General features: G+C 45.2%; 1 protein-coding gene across 1 annotated transcript in view; it reads right to left on the reverse strand.

Annotated features, from left to right (window-relative positions):
• Positions 1-4956: 4956 nt before the first annotated feature.
• The window catches only part of LOC122693199 (WAP four-disulfide core domain protein 3-like), a 36718-nt gene continuing 18524 nt past the window's right edge, over positions 4957-23150 (reverse strand). The window contains 5 exon segments of the mRNA XM_043900763.1: positions 4957-5204; positions 5380-5519; positions 7590-7700; positions 8927-9028; positions 20100-20207. Coding sequence (XP_043756698.1) covers positions 5169-5204; positions 5380-5519; positions 7590-7700; positions 8927-9028; positions 20100-20207 — 497 coding nt within the window. The 3' untranslated portion in view covers positions 4957-5168.

Below are 23150 nucleotides of genomic sequence, written 5' to 3' on the forward strand. Positions count from 1 at the left end.
TCTGAGTATAATAGCTGTTTTCCCTCCTTCTACCTTGTACAGAATCCTCATGGCCCCTTTTACCACAGGTTCTCAGAAATGTGGACCTAGTTTTTCCACCTGCCAATGCATGAGACATGGGTTCAATCCCTGGTCCAGGAAGATCCCACATGCTGTGGAGCAACTAAGCCCGTGGGCTACAACTGCTGAGTCTGCGCTCTAGAGCCTGAGAGCCACAACTAATGAGGCCAAGTACTGCAACTGCTGGTTCCCAAAATACCACTTGGAGGAAATCTTGCCTGCTGCTCAAGAGTACCCGTTTTCGATTTCACATATATGATGAGAAAACATAACTGATTTAAGCCAGTAAGATTTGCAGATTTATTTGTTCCAACAGCTATTTAATACACTGTGAACTCTAATTAGTCCCATCACTCTTTTTTAATTTTTCTATTTTGATCACATAACATGCAGGTTGGTTCCCCAATCAAGGATCAAACCTCAGCCTCTGCAGTGAAGGTGCTGAACCATAGCCACTAGACCACTGGGGAACTCCCCTGTACCATATCACTCTTGACAAATCCTTTTAATCTCTTGCCCCATCCTCCCCCCGCACAGCTCCCCCCACCAGTCAACATATACACACACTCCACTCCTAAAGATATTTGAGGGGGGGTGGAAATTCCAATTTCTTGAAGTCACTTATTTTTCCTGAATAATGGTGGTAGTGCAGCCATTACAGAATACTGCATTCTTATGGCATTTAGGATGTGCCAGCCTGTGCTATAATTCAGCTGTGATTTCCTTCTTTCCTTATAGGCTATGAGGTTAAGGACTTTGGGGTAACCCCATTGTGCATTTTATTGGCCTAGGAGAGGGAGTATTTGTGAGCCCTGGGATTTCAGCTTGAGGTTGAGAAAGTGAAGCTCAGTGAAGGGGAGAAAAGGCTAAGGTGGACAAATATTTTGGAGTTGCTCCAGCTGGAAATAAGTACAGATTTCTGGGCTACCGGTGACTTTCCATTGCACAGACACAAATGTACCAGCTGGCTAGCAAGTGCTTCCGCAGGTAGCATCACGTAGGCTTTAGACTCCAGGGACATCGCAATCCTCTGTCAGCTGAGATGGTGCTATTCTCACAATCCAATGTTAGAGGTTCCCTCTCCCTCCCCTCCCTGCATCATGCAGCATGTGGGATCTTAGTTCTCAGACCAGAGATGGACCAGGACTTCCTGCAGTGGAAGCACTCGAAGCATGGAGTCTTAACCTCTGGACTGCAAGGGAAGTCCCAGAAGTTCCCTCTTTATCTCTCAAGCTTTCAGGAGGACCCCGTACCCATACTCTCTCTGTTAGGGACTGTTTGGTTATCTTTGCCCTGAGACTATGTAATTGCTCCAGGTCTTTCAAGCTCTGATGGCTTCCCTGATAGCTCAGTTGGTTAAGAATCCATCTGCAGTGCAGGAGACCTCGGTTCGACTCCCTGGAGAAGATCCCCTGGAGAAGGGATAGGCTACCCACTGCAGTATTCTTGGGCTTCCCTTGTGGCTCAGCTGATAAAGAATCCACCTGCAATGCAGGAGACTGGGTTCGATCCGTGGGTTGGGAAGATCCCCTGGAGAAGGGAAAGGCTACCCACTCCTGTATTCTGGCCTGGAGAATTCCATGGATTGTATAGTCCTTGGGGTCGCAAAGAGTTGAATGCAACTGGGCGACTTTCACCTTCATGTTTCAAGCTCTTGGTGGCCCAAATTGTAGCATAGATCCTGTAGCAAGTCACTAACCAAGTGTTATGAAACCCTGCTGTGTCAATTCCTAAGGCCTCAAACACTATGAATGCTTCCCACTGTAGGAGCGTGGTGAGTATAATAGCTTTCAAAGTGGTTGGTTGGAATTAAATTTCCAGACTGACAGTGGGGACTGGCAGGCTGCAGTCCATAGGGTTGCACAGTGTCAGACACAACTGAAGTAACTTAGCATGCACATGCATCCTGCATTTTTGAATGTGGTATAGTGAGAATCCCCATGGACAGAGGAGCCTGGGGTTGCAAAGAGTCAGACACACTGAGCGACTAAGCAAGCACAGCAGAGCACATAGTATAAGAAGAAGAAGGAGTTTTGGAGCCACTAAAATCTGGATTTAAATGCAGGTTCCACCACATCCTGGCCATATGACCTCGACCATTAATCTCTCCACGTTTCTCCATCAAGAGTTAGAGGCTCAGCATACTCAACTCATGGCTGTTATAAGAATAAGGAAATAACATCGGGGAAGTATCTGACATGAATAGTATACCAAATAAAATATTTTCCTTCTCCTCTAAATGCTTCCTTACCCTCAGTTGGATTTTAAACTCCTAGAGGCAAGAGGTTATCCTTTGTGACCTCTCTGGAGCATCTGTTACCATGAAAAGAACCATAGGTTTGAGAGCTGCCCTGAGGATCTAGGCCTGGATATCCACTATGGCGGCCATTAGCCACCTGTGACGAGTGAGCACTTGAAATGTGGTTTGTGCAACCAAGGAGCAGGAGAGTTTTACCTTTATTTAGTCAACTGTTGGATCATTTAAGTTTGCTTTTAGAAACAGATATTCAGCTTAGTCATTGGAAACATTTAAGCATGTTTGGGACAAATTTGGGACTTGAATCTTCTTTTTCAACTGTACATTTTGTGAAATCTAAGTACAGGTCAAGAATTTTTGATGAAAATTTGAAGCCCAGATTGAGATACACTATAAATGTAAAATACACACTGGACTTCAAAGATTTAGTGTGAAAAAAAGAAGGTAAAATATCTCACTAATTTTTTTTTTCACTGACTACATGTGAATGCTGAGCTAAATGTTAATTTTACCTATTAAAAGAAGAAAAAAGAAAAGAATTTAGTTGTCAGTCACTACTTTGGGCATCATCCTCCAGACCAGGGGTCCAACAAGGCCCTCAGCTACTCTACTATCTCCAGAGATCATTTGTTTTGGAGTGTGCTAGCTTTCCATTCCATGTGCCCTGCTCAGAGGGTCCCCATGGGAAGTGCTGTTTCAACTACATGACTGGCCTCATGCAAGTTTCAGTGTGTGTGGTAGACCACAGGAACTTTGGTTGGAGTCCCAAAGTGTGGTGAGATGGAGCTTGGAGCCAATCCCAAGGAAGCAGGAGGCATGCACTTTGAGGAAAGAAAGTGGGGGCAGGGGGGACAGTGGCGAGGAGGTAAAGAAGTAAACATAGACAGACAGTGGTAGCTGGGATTTCATCTGTGGAGTGGATGGTTCAGTTCAGTTCAGTTCAGTTCATTTCAGTCGCTCAGTTGTGTCTGACTCTTTGCAACCCCATGAATCTCAGCACACCAGGCCTCCCTGTCCATCACCAACTCCCAGAGTTTACTCAAACTCATGCCCGTCGAGTCGGTGATGCCATCCAGCCATCTTATCCTCTGTCGTCCCCGTCTCCTCCTGCCCCCAATCCCTCCCAGCATCAGGGTCTTTTCCAATGAGTCAACTCTTCGCATGAGGTGGCCAAAGTATTGGAGTTTCAGCTTCAACATCAGTCCGTCCAATGAACACCCAGGACTGATCTCCTTTAGGATGGACTGGTTGGATCTCCTTGCAGTCCAAAGGACTCTCAAGAGTCTTCTCCAACACCATAGTTCAAAAGCATCAATTCTTCGGTGCTCAGCCTTCTTCACAGTCCAACTCTCACATCCATACATGACCACTGGAAAAACAGATGGTAGCTGGATTGAAATATGGAGTCATGGGACTTCCTGGTGGTCCAGTGGTTAAGATTTTGCCTTCTGATGCAGGTGGTACATTGGATTCTTGGTCAGAGAACTAAGATCCAACATGCCTTGGGGCCAAAAAACCAAAACATAAAACAGAAGCAATATTGTAACAAATTCAATAAAGACTTTAAAAAAGGGTCCATATCAAAAACTCTTCAAAAAAATCTCAAAAAAAAAAAAAAAAAAAAAAAAAGGAAATATGAAGTTAAGGCATAGTTGTGTGAGAAATAGACAGATTCAGTAGCAAGGGAGACTTCTACCACTGGAGATAACAATTAGAGAAGTCTTTGATGGATAAGCAGGGGTGTTATCCAGACTGTATGAGGAGGCAAGTTAAGCATTAGTCATGACTGATTCTTTGCGACCTCATGGACTATAGCCGCCAGGCTCCTCTGTCCATGGGATTCTCCAGGCGAGACTACTGGAGTGGGTTGCCACTTCCTTCTCTAGGGGATCTTCCTGATCCAGGGATCAGATCCCAGTCTCCTGCTTGGCAGGCAGGTTCTTTACCACTGAGCCACCAGGAGAGCAGGGAAGCCCATAAAGCAGAATAAATGGGTACAAATATACAGGGATAGAAAAGGAGGGAATTTCTATTACAAGTTGTAAACTTGCACTTTTTCTCTTTAAAAAAATATTAATTTATTTTTGGCTCCATCAGGCCTTAGTCGTGGCTCTTGGGTCTTTGTAGCAGCATGTGGGCGTCTCTCCAGTTGAGGCGGGTAAGCTCCAGAGTGGCATGTGGGACCTTAGTTCTCTGACCAGGGATTGGACCTGTATTCCTCACATTGGAAGGCAGATTCTTAACCACCAGATCACCAGTGAAGTCCCACAGCTCTTTTCTTAATGAAAGATGTGGCGAGAAAGATGGTGAGACTGGAAGGGTGGAGGTTGGAGTAAGAGGTAAGATGACATGGGTGTTTGAAGAAAGAGAAGTGTGACATTGTCACCTTGGTGGTTGGGAGAGTGAATTTTCTGGGGGGGGGGGGGGGGGGGGGCGGGGAAGTGTGGTTAGATATCCAGACAGTATTGAGTGCCTGGGCTGGTCCCAGAAAAAAGGATGAGGAGGAAACAGGCCATGAATTGTGATGGATAATGAAAAAGAGAGAAGGTCCGCGGATTGGGGTTAAATACTTGTTTGCAGTGGCGATCCTAATGTAAGTGAACTAGAAATTTTACATAGAAAGGATGACTCAGGTTGGATAATGCCACAGAAATCATTTTATTCAGAAAAAAACACGATTTTTGAAGTAGTCACGCCATGAATCATCAAACAATTGCCAGAATTCAACCCTTAAACTTAGCTATTTTGGACCCACATCCTGTGATCCTGGGGTTCCGGAAAAGACAGTAAGAAAGCACAGATCTCAGAGTAAAGATGACATTTGGAAACAATTACTGAAGGAGGCCAAGGTTCATTTATCATCCAAATGGATAGTGAAGCCCAGATCCTAAAACACAAAGATCATTATGTTACTTTTCAGAAATTCCTGCTCTTTGCTACCAACCAGCTTTTTCCACGTGCCACCCAGACTCCCACGAGCAGAGGGGCAGCTGGAGTCCCTTCTGGGCTGGCAAAAGCCAGCAGGGACTCAGCCTCCCCGTAAGTAGCTCCCCTATACTCACAGGGACTTGGCAAGATTTTCCACAGCCAATGCTGCAGCATTTTTGGCCCGGGGGACAGGATCCATCTCCTGTGCAGCTTTCAGCACAAGTTCCAACCATTCCTTCTGGCACCCTTGGACACGTTCCAGGTCTCTGTTCTGCTAAAAAACAAAACAGACTTTCCACAACCCAGGCTGGCTCTGTAGAAGGGAGTGGGTCCCAGTGTTGAGAGATAGAGAGCTTAAGAGTCTCACGTCCTGAGGGACCTCTAGCCTCTTCCCTTCTTGATGTCCCCAGTCACCCCCCTTTCTCAACTTTGGAGGCACACAGGACTGCTTTGTCTATGAGAAAACACACTGATGATCAACCACTGTAGTGTCTTGGCAGAAGAGGAGAGAGCCTTGCCACTAACCCCCTTCTTTTTGTTCCAGTTGAAACTAGATAATTAAATCTCATATCACAAACAGCGCCAGCTTCCCACCAACTCTACCCGCCTTCAGGTGCCAATGAACAATGAGTCCCAAAGTGAGAAAAATCATCAGACCATCAGCAGCATCATTCTAGTACAGGGTTCTGATGGCTGTATTTGGAAAGAAATAGCAGATGAAAGACAAAAAGCCAGGTTTCAAATTTTTAAAAGGGTGCTCCCTGGCAGTCCAGTGGTTAAGACTCGGAACTCTCACTGCCACGGACTGGTTTCAATCCTTGATCGGGGAACTAAGATCCGCAGTCCAGTGTCCAGTGCTACTCAAATTGGATCCCATGACCCGGCAGAATCAGCATCCCCTAGCAGCTTGTTAGAAATTCGATTCTTGGGCTCCACCCCAGACCTACTGAAACTCTAGGGTTGGGGCAGAGCAATCTGGATTTAACAAGCCTTCCCCCCAGGTTATTCTTACACATGCAGATACTGGAGAAACTCTGCTGTATATCATCCCCCAAAACAGTCTACCCTATTGAGTTGGGGGTGTGGAAAATGCAGGCTGGTTATTACCCTTGTGCATCAAGTGAAATGGGGGTTGACAATTCTCTCTTCTCCGTGTTGGGCAAAGACCTCCTTAATCTGTGGGATTCCCTTACATGCTCCTCCATCACACACCCCCCCTAAAAAACATCTAAGTGTGGTGCTTGAGCCGAGACAATGGAGAGGTGTGTTAGCAAGCTGTTCTTTGGATTATACATGCAGTCTTAACTCTACAGCCTCCCTAATTCCCAGGCCACTTTATTTGTTTGTTGTTTGCACTGCATAGCATGTAGGATCTTAGTGCCCTGACCAGTGATTGAACCAGCGCTCCCCTGCATTGGAAGCTCAGAGTCTTAACCACTGGACCACCAGGGAAGTCCCTCTCAGGCCACTTTGATTCACCCACCAAAATTACAGCAGCAATGCTCAACCCTCGCCTTCAGTCAAGAAAGCAAGGGAATTGAAGGTTCTATGGGGAAAGCACAGCCTGGATCATGAGGTAACTGGGACAGTGCACAGAGCAGTTTATGATAAGCTTTAGTCATCAAGATGTATTAAAATAGAAAGATATTAAAATAACCATGTTGAGAAAAATCACAAGTTGCAGAATAATACATGTGGTGTAATATTTATATAATAGTATGTGTAACTCTATCATGCTCATGGAATCACATGTATGTATAAACTTATAAAAACAAGCAAGAAGAGACTAAAAACCAAATGAAGTTCATTATGACCTCTGGGAAGGGAAGAATGGAATGGGAAAAAAGATACTTGTTCAAGTGGTTTCAAGTGTCTTTGAAATGTTTATCTATCGAAAATAAAGATATGAAGCAAATATAGGAAAATGTTAAAAAAAAAAAAAAAAAGAGAGAGAATCAGCCTAGGCAGGTGTACACACCGGTGGACTGAATGAATGGAACTGTGTGTCACACCAGTGTTTGGGTGTGAGACATCAGCTAACTTGGTCATAACCGTGTTCTTTCCAGCCCTTGTGGAAGAATAATTTGGTACCTGAATGTTATTTCACTTTTAAGAGTATTTATAGCCTTTTCAAGTTTTCAAATACTTCTAAAGCAAGATATTATCAATGTCTTCATCGTCTTCTAGACTTGGGAGACGGGGCATCTTTTCCTACTTTGTCAGAGGCTCTTTTGGCCCCACTATAGCAATCTCCTCTCTCTATGTGCAGCGGGTCTGATAGCCATTGTCCTAGCAGGGCTGAGCATTCAGTGGGCCAGGGATGTAGAAGCCTTGCAGCTCTTACCTCGCTGGTCCTGGGTGGGTGAGTAGACAAGGCCACATCCATTGCTGACACATTGGCTTCCTGCCGGGCAGTCCCGGTGTCCTTGGCATTGGTCCAAGTAGATACCTACCCCTAGAGAAAATTCAGCTGAAAACTGCTAAGCCTGGCAGGATAGCAGGGGAAGGCTGTGAGAAGGTTTGTTTGTTTTAAACTTTTATTCAATTCAAAAAATATAGACAAGCTATCTACATATTTTGCGTGATCATGAAAGTAGTACATTTCAGAAGTTTTAAAACAAAAAGTACTCAACTATATAAAGTAAAAAGGAAGTCTCTCTTTCCCCCAACCCGTTCAGTCCATTTCCCAGGAGATATCTCCTATTTCCTGTAGCTCCTTCTGGAATCTTCTCTGTGCTTTTACAAATATAAAGGCAAACACACCAATAACGCACACATGTACACACACAATGCAAGGAGATGTTTGTCTATTAAATTACAAATATGTGGCATGAGACTATACATATTTTTGGTATTGAAAGATGTCTCCATTAGGCAATTTAGCAATGTACATCAAAAGCTTTCAAATGTAATTTGGCCATTCCATGTTTAGGAGTTTAGCCTATGAAATGTGATTTAACTCAAGGACATTTATCTTGTACTTGTTATGAAAAAGTAACTCAAAATGACAGATTATCTAATTCTTCAATAGTAGAAGAGGGCATGGAAATAAGGCATATCCACATACTGGGAAACAAAGAAGCTCTTTAAAATGTGTGATAGAATTGTGTTTATTTATTAGGGATGGTCTATGACACCATATTTGTAAAAATCATACATCCTGGATTTTTGTTGGTTTGCTTGTATGTCTGTCTCTGCTACTATGAGATCTTTAAAGATGCAGATCTCTGCTTTGCTATCTCCCAGCACTCAGCACAGTCCCAGGCACGCAGTAACTACAAAAATCAATATCTATTCTCTGTGAAATCTGAAAAAAAATATATCTGTGTGCATATGAAATATGGAAGCTTTTATTGTAAATGCTAACATGGTTATCTGAGAAACGGGATCATGGATCATTTATCTTTCTAATTAGTAGTATTTGAGTTGTTTTTTTTTAAATAACGAGTATTATAAGTTGTATAACAAAATAAAAGAAGGAGTTTCTGTGTTCAAAACGTTAAGACACATAGCTCTGTGATATGCTTTTCCCTCCAGAAGGACAAGCCTGACCGTGGAGACTGTGGGAATTAACCATCTAAGGAGGGAAGCCTGGGCAGAGCTAAGCACAGCGTTGTGCTAAGCTAAGTCTCCCTGGGTTGTGTGGGGTGTGGGGACCTGGGCAGGGCTGGGTGTTTTTACCTCCTGTGTGGACTGGAGAGCAGACCCGACTGCATCCCTTCCTGATACATCGTTCTCCAGCCCCTCAGTCCCAGTTTCCTCAGCAGCATTGCACACAGATTCCTAACATCAGAAAAAGATCAGTGAGTTGGTGGGAATGTAAATTGGTACAGTCACTGTGGAGAACAGGATGGAGGTCACGGTAACCAGTGGCCTTTTGGTTCAAAGGAATGTTTCCTCTTTAAGCGACTTGACTGAATTTGCTGCTTGTGCTTCTAGAGTCACGTGGCTCAGTGGTAAAGAATCCTCCTGCCAATGCAGGAGATGCAAGAGACATGGGTTTGATCCCCGGTCAAAGGAACTAAGATCCCACATATTTTGCAGCCAAAAAACCCCAACATAAAACAGAAGCAATGTTATAACAAAGTCAATAAAGACTGTAAAAATGGTCCACATTTTTAAAAATCTTAAAAAATAATTTAAAAAAGAAAGAAAATCACTCAGAGGAACAAAGGTTTGATCTACAGACCTTGCTTGAGGGCAAAGTGGGGGAACAACTGGGGATGTAACTTGTTAAGGAACCTCTCAAATTTTCTTCTGCTCCAGCTGTGCAGAGAATTGAGCAGAATGGTTGCTAGGGGGATGGCGGGGGGCGGGGTAGGATGCCCTGAAAAAGTGAGCCAAATTAAAGGGAATGTGCAACCAAAGCCTTTTTAGGGGGTGGGGAGTGGGGCCCCAGAAGAGGCAAGGGCAAGAAGGAGGAAACGTCAGGTCCCAGCAGCCTACAGGGAAATGGACATCTTTGATCAACAGTGAGACTGTCACCCCTGTGGCTTTGAGAAACCAAGCTGATGTGGGCACCAGCTCATGGCCAGTGAGTTTGGCTGGGAAACCTTGGCTTGGGGTTCTGGTCAGAGGCCCCCAGGCCTGACTGGAGGAGAGTTCAGGTCCCAGGTTTCCAGCTCCTGGCTCCTGTCTGGAGGATGGTCTAACCCTGCACACCCTCATTCTCTGGTCTGGTGGGACTGTTCCATGAATGAGCTCATCTCCTGTAAGATTTCCAGAGCTTTGCCATTAAGGGAAGAGAAGAACAAGTAATCCCTGCGAAAACTCTGCAAGTTGAGCCTGTATGCTCATACCAGCTTCCTGTAGCATCTATTTCGTCTCCAGGATAGATTTGTCATCTGAAATGTGGAGTTTCTTACACAAAGAAAGTCATCTGGGAGTAGAGGCTGATCCATATGCAACAGACTATGTGTCAAAGCTGAGTCTCATCTGTTCCTCTCCAATTTGTATTCCATTTCCCTCTTCTGGGTGACCCGAATTAAATTAGCCAGGTTTAGAGGGATAAAAGGTATAGGTGAGGTGGACACTAAGATTCTTTTTGTTTGTCCCAGCTCATGAATTCAGGCACAGGGCGGCCCCATGCAAGGAGTCACTGGTTATCTGAGCACATATGCTTTGCCAGAAGTTTATACTGTGAAAATGTGTTAAGGAAACCTAACTCAAAATCAGAGTGAGGATGGGAGGAGAGTTTGGGGGAGAATGGATACATGTATATGTGTGGCTGAGTTCCTTTGCTGTCTACTGTAACATTGCTAATCAGCTATTGTGTTGTGTTAGTTGCTCCCTTGTGTCCGACTCTTTGCAACTCCATGGACTATAGTCCTCCAGGTTTCACTGTACACGGGATTCTCCAGGCAAGATTAGGTTGCCATGTCCTCCTCCAGGGGATCTTCCCAACACAGGGATCGAACCCAGGTCTCCTGCATTGCAGGCAGATTCTTTACTGTTTGAGCCACCTGGAATTCCAATCAGCTATACTCTAATATAAAATAAAAAGTTCAGAAAACAAATAGAGTGAGGAAACCATGAAGGGAGGGCTCACACACAGGTACCACTCAAGGCAGCTTGTATTCCCCAGCAGGGAAGAGGGAGATTTCCTGTCCGCTGGCAACTGGGAGCCGCCCTTGCCTGCAGCCAATGAGAAGCTACCACCACTTTGGACTCTCACTTTCCTCCAATGAACTTCTGTTTAAAACAACCCTTCCCAAATTTCTCCTGTCCACTGTAAAAGTGCTGCTCTCCTTCGCTCTCCTGACTTACCCCTAGTTTACCGCATTTTTCTTGTCTCCAATTCTAAGTTCTCTGCTGTTCTCAAAAAAAATTGATTTTGCTGGCTGCATTGCTTACCATTTTCTTGTAAAAGGCTGGCAATACTGTATAAATTCATATATTTCATTTAGTCCTCACACAATGCAGTAACAGAGATATCATTTTCTGGTTTCCTTGATGTGGAACTGAGGGTAATAAAATATTACATATGGGCTTCTCTGGTGGTGCAGTGGATGGGCATCCGCATGTCAATGCATGAGAAATGTGTTCTTATCCCTGGTTGGGGAAGATCCCACATGCCATGAAACAGCTAAGCCCATGCACCACACCTGCTGGGTCTGTGTTCTAGAGCCCAAGAGCGACAACTAATGCACTGGTGTGCTGCAACTACTGAACCCTGAGCACAAGAGCCCCTGCTCTGCAACAAGAGAAGCCACGACAATGAGAAGCCCACACACCACAGCTGGAGAAAGCCCATGCAAAGCAAGGAAGACCCAGTGCAGTCAAAAACAAGATAAATAAATACATGAATTTTTAAAAAAATTATATACCTTTCCCCAGTGTTCCCAGAACAACATTTTGAAGTAAATTCCTAATTGCATGAGGTGTTGCCTCTTACTTACAGTGTTTCCTGTTACTCCATTCTTTTCCCTACTGGTAATTTTCTTTTTAGAAAGTATGTGCTATGGTCAGGACCAAATACAGATCTACATTAGCTCATTGAGCCTTCACCATATCCTCTGACATAGGTATTGACCCATGTAACAGCAGAGGAACTTGAAGTTAAGTAACTTGCCCTGAACCCCACATTGGTGAGCTGTAGAGGTAGAATTTGAAGTTTCTGAAGCCCTGTCTTCCACTTCCCTCGATGCCAAGCACAGACCTGGGGGCAATCCTGACTCACTGGTTTTATAACTATGAGCAATTTATGGTCACTTAGACCTAAGAAACTTCAGTTTCTTCATCTAGTATGATAAGGAGGTATGTAAAATCTAGTGAGAAGAACCAGCATTGAAGTATTGCTTAGAATACTTTGCTTAGAATAGCAACAGTAAACAAAATCCCACCTGAAATGTCCACTAGAAGGTGATTTACTGAGGTGATGTAGTATATTCTACATGGTGGGATAGAGTAAATTTAGTTAGATAAATAAATTTACTGCATTTAGTAATTAGATATGTGAAATAAAGTAAAACTAACCATATTAAGTGTTGACACATATTATATTATAGTTGAAAGATGCTCCCATAAAACTAAAGTGACAAAAAAGTATGGGGTGACTTTTGGGAGTTAAAAATATAATAATGGTAAATATTATTAATATTTAATAAATGCAAATAATAAGTACAATGCTGCAGAAATGTTCATTATTTTCTAGGCAGTCAAAATATTATTATTATATAAGCATTGTAAGAGAGCTTATTCTTCGATAGATTGATAAGGAGTTTGGGGCTCTGCAGGAGGAGAAAAGGACAAACTTTTTTTTTTTTACATTTCTGTGTCTTAGTCACATAAGATGTTTTTTCTCAACCTCTAAGATTGTATTTCTCCTAAGACTAACTTTCATTAAGCCCAGAGCTAATGGTTTTTCTTGGGGCTCCAAAATCACTGCAGATGGTGACTGCAGCCATGAAATTAAAAGATGCTTGCTCCTTGGAAGAAAAGTTATGACCAACTTAAGCAGCCTATTAAAAAGCAAAGACATTACTTTGCCAACAAAGATCTGTCTAGTCAAAGCTATAGTTTTTCCAGTAGTTATGTATGGATGTGAGAGTTGGACCATAAAGAAAGCTGAGTGCCAAAGAATTGATGCTTTTGAACTATAGTATTGGAGAAGACTCTTGAGAGTCTCTTGGACAGCAAGGAGATCCAACCAGTCCATCCTAAAGGAGATCAGTCCCAAGTGTTCCTTGGAAGGACTGACATTGAAGCTGAAACTCTAATACTTCGGCCACCTGATATGAAGAGATGACTCATTGGAAAAGACCCTGATGCTGGGAAAGATTGAGGGTAGGAAGAGAAGGGGATGACAGAGGATTATATGGTTGGATGGCATCACTGACTCAATGCACATGAGTTTGAGTAAACTCTGGGAGTTGGTGATGGACAGGGAGGCCTGGAGTGCTCTAGTCCAAGGGGTCAAAGAGTCGGACTGAACGACAGAACTGAATGGTTACCCAGCACAACAGCACATCTTGCCCAAGGGTATGTTTTTTCTTAAGCTCTGTACTGATGATTATATAAAACAATGGATCTTGCTTGAGGACATGTTTCTCCTTAACAAAAACCTTCTGACCGATCCTGTTCTCTTAAGATGCCTGTTGTGGGAGTGAGTCTGGTAAGAACTTTCTATTGTTAGTAACCAATGCAAAAAAGTATATGATGCCCCACCCAAACTAGTAAGCGGGACACACTCTGCCTGCAACTGATGTCTATGTCAGGAGCTTTCCCTATCACTTTTTCACTGTAATAAAACTCTGCTACACAAAAACTGAGTGATCAAGCCTTATCTCTGGCCCTGGATCGAAATTCTCTCCTATGGACACCACAAGTCTGACACCGTTCACCATAAGCTATCAATTGTTCAGTCACTAAATCATGTCCAACTCTTTTTGACTTCATGGACTGTAGCCGCCAGGCTCCTCTGTCCTGGCATTTCCCAGGTAAGAATAGTGGGGTGGGTTGCCATTTCCTTCTCCAGGGGTTTCTCCCAGACCAGGGATCAAACCTGTGTATTCTGCATTGGGAGGCATACTCTTTACCACTGAGACACCAGGGGAGTCCTTATAAAAGCATACCATATATATATATGTAAAACAATTATATCATAATCATACTGTGTATATATATATATATATGCACACACATATATATAGGCTTATCATTAGTTTCTGATTTTTATATAATGAGTATGACTTGTAATGAAGAAGGAATTCATAGGGCCTGGACTCCATCTCAGGCCTGTCTGTGCTGATCATGCGCGGCCACCTCTCCAGTGGACTCTGAACTCTGTGCTTAGCACCTGTGGGAATGACAGTGGAAGGATAAGACCCCCCTCTGGGCAGGGGAATCTTGAAGAAGAGAAAACAGACACTAATCACCCCTGCCTCCGGACACTATCTATCAGAATGTAAGCACAGGCTTAACTATTTGGAATGTAACTGCGGGCTTATTGATTATTGACTGTTTGAACACATAACACGTGAATGATGGGGTTATTGTAGTTGTATTTACCCTTCCTTTGTTTATGTAAGTCTCAAGGGAATTGGGGTAGTGGGTTTGGACACATGGGGTACAAAAGATTTTCACAAATGCTGGTCGGGGTCCTTGGCTAAGAGGAGACTCTGCCTTGGGCCCGCCGGTGTCATAAACTGCACTCCACTATCTGCATTGTCCTTCTGAGTGAGTTTGTTTCCTGGAAAGCGTGGCTATAACATTTGGTGCATTGGCCGGGAAACTCCTCACTTTGAGGAGACAGGTCTCATTTGAGGCCACCCCGAGGCTTTGTAGCTTGAATCTCCCAGAGGGGGGAAGGCGCCTCGCCCCTCTGGAAGGATTCTGCTTCTCAACGCCCGGACCTTTCACGTCAGCAGGTAGTGGACGGCAGCAGGGGAACTGAGCGCTCAGGTGAGGAGGAACCCACCCGGCAGGGTGGAAGAGGGGGCCTGATCACCCCCCTGGGAGGGACTAGAAGGAGCGGGGACCCACAGGAGCCTGGGATAGGCAGGCGGCGATTGCTTGGTACACAGGTCGACGAGCGTGCTAGGGTTTAGGAAGGAAATTTGTGAAGGTCATTTAGGAGGTGTTTCCATGCCGTCTTGGGGAAAATTATTACCAAGCGATCGCCAGGGGATTTTTAGGATAGGAAACTGGTCCTTGTATGCTCGTATTCTGCCCTCCCCCAGGAGGTGTCCTGTCTGCTGTGAAATTCTTGACCCCCTCGGAATTGTTAGGCTAGAAGGAGGGTGATACAGAAGTGAGTATGAATTGGCTTTTCCGGAGATGGCCTGGGACATGGGATATTTAACCCATCTGTGTTTTCATTCGCACCTGATCAAGCCCACCAAGGCAGAATGGACTTTAAGGGAGAAACAGTCTTGGACCATGTGATGTTCTGGTTCAGCTGTGCTGACCAGCAGGTGAAGACACGCCGATCCCCCTTCTCCCTCTGGGGTCTGGCAGGTAAGGCTCTTCTCACCCCAATTAGGAAGGAGGCAGAATGGCAATTTAAGTGTCACTGAGTGGAAATATCAGAAGTACATAGGGTACTGAGAACTTCGTAGACAGAACGAAAAGGAAAAGTAGAAGAAGGTCCGAGAAGGTAAGCAAGATGGGGGAAAGTGAATCTAAGGCAACTGTATTGGAGTGCATGATTAAAAATTTAAAAAGAAGGGATTAGGAGGAGACTATGGGGTGAAGATGAAGCCTAACTGCCTCCACATACTCTGTGAGGTCGAATGGACCCCTATGGGAGCAGGATGGCCACCAGAGAACACCGTGAACTTAAAAATAGTGGAAGCAGTCTATACAGTAGTCACAGGAGAGCCAGGACACCTGGATCAATATCCATCTATTGACTCATGGCTAGGGTTAGCTTGAGACCCTCCTACTTGGACAAGGTTCTGTATCCAGAAGGGAAAGGGAAAAATATTAAGGGCACAAAAATTGACTGATGATAAAAAAGGAAATTCTACAGGATTTGGACGGGGATGACCTCACCCCTCCCCCATGCTGGATAATGACACGCCTGTCTCCCAGTGCTTCACCAGGACCGGAGGCTGCCTTAATGCCCAATCCAGGGCCAGGTGAAGTTTCTGCAACAGCCACTGCTCCTCCGCCAGCTTTCCCGGAGTTCGTAGAGCCGCCGTTTGGGCAGGCTCTGATCCCGGTGACAGAAGCCTCTGGCCAACACTTCCAGAATCCGGCTCCAACCGAACCGCCCAAGCTATACCCGCCTCTCCCGGTGAGTACTGACAAGAGGGGGAGGGAGATGTTGGAATTAAGCAGAGACTGCGCTCTGCCAGAGAGCCGGAGGGAATAAAAGAGAACAGACAAGAGACTTACAGTGCTAGCTGCGGCTCTGGAAAAGTCTATCTTGGGCCCTCCGGAAAACCTCATCTGCCCCAGGGACAGGACAGTCCTTCAACCGGTCCCAAGGGAGGCCCTAGGCCCAGTTACAGCCAAACCAGTGTGCCCGGTGCCGAGCTTTTGGCCACTGGAAGAATGAATGCCCTAAGGCAAGGAAGGAAGAGGAAGCTCCCGCAGTTGTGGGGCTTGCTGACCTGGAAATTAACTAGGGCTGCCAGGGCTCAGGGATATCAGGTCCCTGAGAGCCCATGGTGACCTGAAAAGTGGGGGACCAAAACATTGACTTCATGGTGGATACAGGAGCAGAACTGTCAGTAGTAATAAAACCTGTGGCACCTCTGTCCAAAAAGACTACCGCTGTAACTGGGGTATCGGAAGAGATGACTAAATCGTTTTGCCAGCCCAAAAAATGTCAGATGGGGGGGGCACCAAGTGATTCATGAATTCCTCTACATTCCTGAGTGCCCAGTACCCCTGTTGGGAAGAGACTTGCTCTCCAAACTAGGAGCACAAGTGACTTTCTCCCCTGAGGAGAGGCCCACCTTCTGGACGGACTCTATGACTTATTTGCCATCTCTCTCAGTGCCAACCCAAGATGAGTGGAGGTTGCATGAGCCTCTGAAGGCAGAACTGGGTGGGCCGGAAGAGCATGAGGGAGCTAACTCAATTATTCCCTGAGGTCTGGGTGGAAGACAACCCCCCCTCCCCCCAGGCTGGCTGAACATCATGCCCCAGTGATAATGGAACTCAAACTAGACACCATCCCGGTTAGAGAGCGCCAGTACCCGCTATGGATGGAGGCCTGAACCGGCATATTGCCCCACATAAATAGATTGAAACAAGCAGGCATTCTAGTAGAGTGCCAGTCGGCTTGGAATACGCCAATCCTGCCAGTCAACAGGGAAGGAGGACAGGACTATAGGCCTGTACAAGATCTCAGGCTAGTCAACCAGGCTACTGTGACTTTACATCCCACTGTTCCAAACCCCTATACCTTACTTAGCCTCCTCCCACCGAGGACTAAAGTTCACACTTGCCTAGATCTCAAGGATGCCTTCTTCTGCATACGCCTCGCCCCAGCCTCACAGCCCATCTTTGCCTTTGAATGGGAAGATCCAGTGGGGAGCACCAAACAACAGCTCATCTGGACTCCCCCACAAGTGTTTAAAAACTTCCCAGCCATCTTTGGGGAAGCCTTGGCTTCTGATCTGGACTCATTCCATCCGCAAGAGTATGGATGTCAGCTCCTACAATAGGGGGATGACCTGCTGCTGGCTGCCTGAGACTGAGAAAAAATGCTGGAAAGGGACAAATGCACTGCTCCAGCTGTTGATGGAAGCAGGTTACCGGGTGTCGAAGAAGAAGGCACAGATCTACAAAGAGGAGGCCCAGAGTTCTGAGATGGTGGAATGAACCAACCGGACACTTAAAGAGACTCTCCAAGTGGATCAGAGAGACTGACTGCTCCTGAGTGGACTTGCTCCCAATGGCTCTGCTCAGACTCAGGATGACCCCACAGTCCCAAGGCTATTCTCCACACGAAATTGTGTATGGGAGGCCTTCTCCCATAAGAAAACAGGTGTCAACAAATTTGCCTCAGGTAAGGGGGGATAGGATTTCACAGCAGATGGAACTGGGTAAGGTAATAAATTGGGTAACTAAGTTTGTACAAGAAAGGGTGCCGTTCCCCCTTAGGGAACAGATTCATGAGTTTACACTTGGTGACCAAGTATGGGTCAAAGATTGGAAACATGATTGCTAGCCCTTTGGTGAAAGGGCCCTTATGTTATTCTAACTACCCCTACTGCAGTTAAAGTTGCAGGTATTGTCCCTTGATCCATCACACCAGAGCGAAGAAGGCATACCACGCTGACCCGGAGGACGCTGAGTGGACCACCCAGAAGGACCCCACCAACCCACGGGAAACCAAGATCATTCTGAGGAGGAAGAAAACAAGGTCCCGGACGAGCCCTCTACAGGATGGAGCTGGGTAAACGACTCCTGCTGCTTGGCCTCACCAATGCAATTCTGAATTTGGGTATGTGGGGCTATGCCCCTGTCAGTAATAGACAGACTCCCCTGGTGAGTATCGCCACTCCGTTATGGGGACTTTAACAACAGAAAGGAACTTTCCTCTCTCTCACCAACCATAACCTTTCTTTGCCCTCTGGTGTTAGAAGAAGCCATCAATGGGCCAGGGACATAGGGTTACATTTAACATGAACACCAGCCTTACGGAGATAACAAAGGCTTATACCTCATATATGAGAATTAAAGAGGAAAAGGGCTCCCTTACAAAAGGGGGACAGGCCTCCCGGTGCCTTGAGCAATACTACCAGGTCTGGGATGAATATTTCTGGATGACTCCTGAGAAGGGACAGTTGATTGCCCCTGCTACTATTTGCTGGGAACAAAAAGAACAGAAAGTTGGATTTGGAGACCATCCCCTAGACCCAAAAGAATTGTTATTTGTCCCCTGAAAAAAGTAAACAAATCTTGGAGGTTACCTATCACCCCAATCAGTCTGCTCAGTGGCCCGGTTCCGACTGGAAATATAATCCTGGAATCCGCTGGGTAGCCCCCAATGGGACCCAGTGGCTCTGTGGGCTTAACTTATGGCCATGGTTACCAGTTGGCTGGGTGCGGCGTTGCACATTAGGATTTGCTTTCGCCCATGGCAGAATTAAGCCTAGCCTACACCAGCCTCCAGTAAACCTGCCTTATCTGCATGCAAGATGGACACGATCTGTGTTCCAATGGTATGACTATCTTGCTGCCTTGTTTATACCCTCTGTAGGGACAACGGATATCATGGTTAAGGTAGAGGCCTTAACTAATTTCATTAAACAGGCCCTCTTAGACAGTACTAAAGCCATTCAAGCTTTGAACGAAGAACAGATTCAGATGAGGAAGGCAGTAATTAAAAATAGGATGGCATTAGACATACTCACAGCAGCCCAAGGAGGGACTTTGGCGAATGGTGTGTACATCCCTGACCTGTCTGAAGATGTATCTGCTGCCTTGGAGGATATGCAAAATCAAGTGAAAGCCATGTCTAATGAACTGTTATAGTAATCTTGATCATACTGCTTTGTGGGCCCTGCTTCCTACAATGCCTTGTGAATTTTATAACCCAGAGATTGATAGCATTCTCTCATGTGGGTGGCAGGAGGGCTAAGGTACAATATATCTCAATAAATGATGCTCGTTATGGAAACTAAGAGCATCAAGAGGGGGGAATGAAGAAGGAATTCATAGGGCCTGGACTCCATCTCAAGCCTGTCTGTGCTGATTGTGCGCGGCCACCTCTCCAGTGGACTCTGAACTCTGTGCTTAGCGCCTGTGGGAATGACAGTGGAAGGATAAGACCCCCCTCTGGGCAGGGGAATCTTGAAGAAAAGAAAACAGACACTAATCACCCCTGCCTCCGGACACTATCTATCAGAATGTAAGCACAGGCTTAACTATTTGGAATGTAACTGCGGGCTTATTGATTATTGACTGTTTGAACACATAACACGTGAATGATGGGGTTATTGTAGTTGTATTTACCCTTCCTTTGTTTATGTAAGTCTCAAGGGAATTGGGGTAGTGGGTTTGGACACATGGGGTACAAAAGATTTTCACAAATGCTGGTCGGGGTCCTTGGCTAAGAGGAGACTCTGCCTTGGGCCCACCGGTGTCATAAACTGCACTCCACTATCTGCATTGTCCTTCTGAGTGAGTCTGTTTCCCGGAAAGTGTGGCTATAACAGTAAAAAGAAAAAAAAGGAAATGATTAAGGGTCTTTTTAAGGGATATTTATTGATGAGATGCTGGGTACCTGGCCCTCTGACCTGTTTTCCCCCATAAGGGCAAGAGTGGAGGAAGGGGCCCCAAGAACGTTGATGGGTTTCTGTCTCATTTCTGATCAGCAGCACAGTTTTGAAAAGGCCAGGCAGGGCTAGCCTGGCACACCTGGTTAGGGAACTAGACAGGGCTCTTGTCTTACCTATTGGTGCTTGTGGTGCGGGGGAGCAGACCCGGTTACAGCCTTGGCTGACGCACCGTCTTCCAGCTCCACAGTCCTGATCTCTGAAGCACTGGGACTCACAGACGCCTGCATGAGAAGATGCATCAAAAACTTACGTCGGCACACTGGGATGACCCAGAGTGATGGGATGGGGAGGGAGGTGGGGGGGGGGGGTTCAGGATGGGGAACACATGTAAATCCATGGCTGATTCATGTCAATGTATGGCAAAAACCACTACAATATTGTAAAGTAATTAGCCTCCAACTAATAAAAATAAATGAAAAAAAAAAAAAACAAAACCCTTATGTCTCATAAGCAGGTACTAGAAAGGGGCTGCAGCAGAGAATAAACAGACCCTTCTTAAGAGGCAGCACCTACATTTTATCACTTTAACAAACAATGTAATTTACAAAATGTCTACTATTGCAAAACAGTTCACAATCTATATAGAACTTTACAGCTTGAACACTGCTTTCACAATGTACACGATGTAATGGAGATGATATTATTCAGAGGTGCTGATCCCATGTATCTTCTTGTTCCTGATTCTTCCTAGTTTCTGCCTTTCCAATCCCCACCCACAGCCACACCTCATCCAGTCAATGGCAGCCCCCCACTTTGCGGGGAAGGCACACCAACCTGAAAGAGGCCAGGGCTTGGCAGTGAGTTTTGAGTTAGGCTTTGTTGAATTAGACAACAGGCTTTGCTGAGAGAGAAAAGATTTTCTAAATTTCAGAAGCGCCTCTTTACAAGGCTTAGAAATCTGAACAGAGAGAAAACGCTGGAGATGATGTGAGTTCTCATCCCATAGAAAATGGGAAAGTCCTTCTGGTCAATGGGGAAGAAAGCGTAAGGAAGAGGGTATCAGAAAGGAAGGAGAGAGTGGGGAGACAGAGAGGGAGGGAGAAACAGGAGGAGAATGGGAGAAAATACTTATGGAAACAAACATAAACTTGACCTTTTTGTTTCACTCTTAAGAAACATATACTACAGAAAACATTTCCACTGACGGACAAAACTATTAAATCACGTTCATTATACCATCCTGGGCAACAGCAAAAAATTGTCAAGCAAATAAAACGACCATCAGATGGGAACTGGTTAAATGAATTAAAGTAAATGTATTCACTAGTCATCATATAATCCTAAAATTATGAAATCTGCCTGTCTGGACATGGGAAAATGTCCACAACTCATGTTAAATTGTAAAAGACATATGTTCATGCAGGGCTTCCCTAGTGGCTCAAACAGTGAAGAATCTGCCTGCAATGCGAGTTCAATCCCTGGGTTGGGAAAATCTCCTGGAGGAGGGCGGGGCAACCCACTCCAGCATGCTTGCCTGGAGAATGCCCGTGGACAGAGGAGCCTGGCTGGCTACAGTTGCAAAGAATCAGACACGACTGAGCGACTAAGCATAGCACAGCACATATGCCATGCATGATAGGACACTTTATAGAAGGGAATATGATATATGCTAATTTGTGCAACTGGAGGCCACAAGAGAGAGCTTATGCTAATTTCAACACGGTTCACAGACAGACCCAGGTTCTCTCTGATTGTCTATGTGGCTACAGGTAAGTCTTTTCACTAACATAAGCCTTGGTTTCCTCATCTGTATAACAATATCTGTTACTACTTTACTTCTGAGATTTAAAAGCAACAGTCTCAGAACATGCCTGGAAAATAGCAGGAACTCAGAATTTGGTGTTTCTTCCCACAGTGACTATGTATCTGTCAAGGAATCAGTTAATGCAGGAGGTTGGCAAATCCTTCCAGACACCAAGTATTGTCAAATAGTAGACATGTCAAGTTTTCAAACACATGTGGAAACTACCATGCTCAATAAATTACTAAACAGTTTAATAGCATCACTGAGTTAACTGGATAATCAACCACCATGTGGACTGCCTCACACTTTTTACATAATTACATTGTCCTCATGGGGCGATTTTGAACATTTGAATCCAAAACACTTAAAGTGTTCAGGTCTCTAGGTTTGACTGAAGGCTTGTTAATTGTCCTCTGAACGGAGACCAAGGTGAAAACAGGGGAGGGCCTATGGCAAGGCTGGGATTTCATTGGAGATTTTTGGACTCTGGATATCCTGGTTTTTCACAATCACATAAGAGTGATGCTCCCTTTCGATGAATGGCATCTTCTGAAATGGTGCATATTTGGCTCCCATACTGCCAGGGTCTTTTTCTACCATTTACTGAGCCCTTGTTATTGTGCCAGTTCTAGGCAAGTGACTCACATCTGTGACCTCATTTATTTGTCACAAGATCACTAGGAGATGGGCCTTCTTAATCTCAATGTACAGAAACCGAGACTCTGGGAGCTTGTGTAACTTCCACAAGGCCCCAGAGCTAGAAAAAAGCAGACACAGAATCTGAGACACACAAATCTTTCAAAAGAAAGATTTGAAAAGAAGGTTCCTTATTACCGCTGCCACCTCTCTGTAGCACTAACATCTGTGTTCACGCATGAACTAGGACGGGAGGACAGCCCCAGAATGCTGCTTCGATCAGAAGACCTTCTCAGGATGGTGCTGTGGTTCCTGACTAAGGGAAGGGAAGGGAGCTGGGGAGGAAGGCAGGCAGCTAGCAAGATGTGGGGAAATCCCACGGGGACAGGGCCTGCTTGCTTCAGTTGGGACTTTCAGAAAAAAGAACAGAACACACCATATGACATGTGCAGGTCCTTTCCATTCAGCCTTCTGTGCCTTGAGGAAATGAATGAAGAAAAAGATGGAAGTGGGTAAATGATGACTCTTGAAGAGTTCTTCCTGCAGGGAGGCTGTAGAGAAGTGTTCAGGGTTTTTCAAGTTGAGGACACCAGCTTTGCCATGTATTAACAAGTCACATAACTTTTCTGAGCTCAAATTTCTATGTCTAGGAAATGAGCGTGACACGACAGCTTAAAAAGATGTCATGAGGAATCAAGGCACTCACACTTCCCCCTCATCCACTCCACCCAGGCCTGCCATGTATGGTTTTACAGGTTGTGCACTGCACAATTATGTCTGGTGA

The sequence above is a fragment of the Cervus elaphus genome, chromosome 5 (assembly GCF_910594005.1).
Source record: "Cervus elaphus chromosome 5, mCerEla1.1, whole genome shotgun sequence".
NCBI lineage: Eukaryota > Metazoa > Chordata > Mammalia > Artiodactyla > Cervidae > Cervus > Cervus elaphus.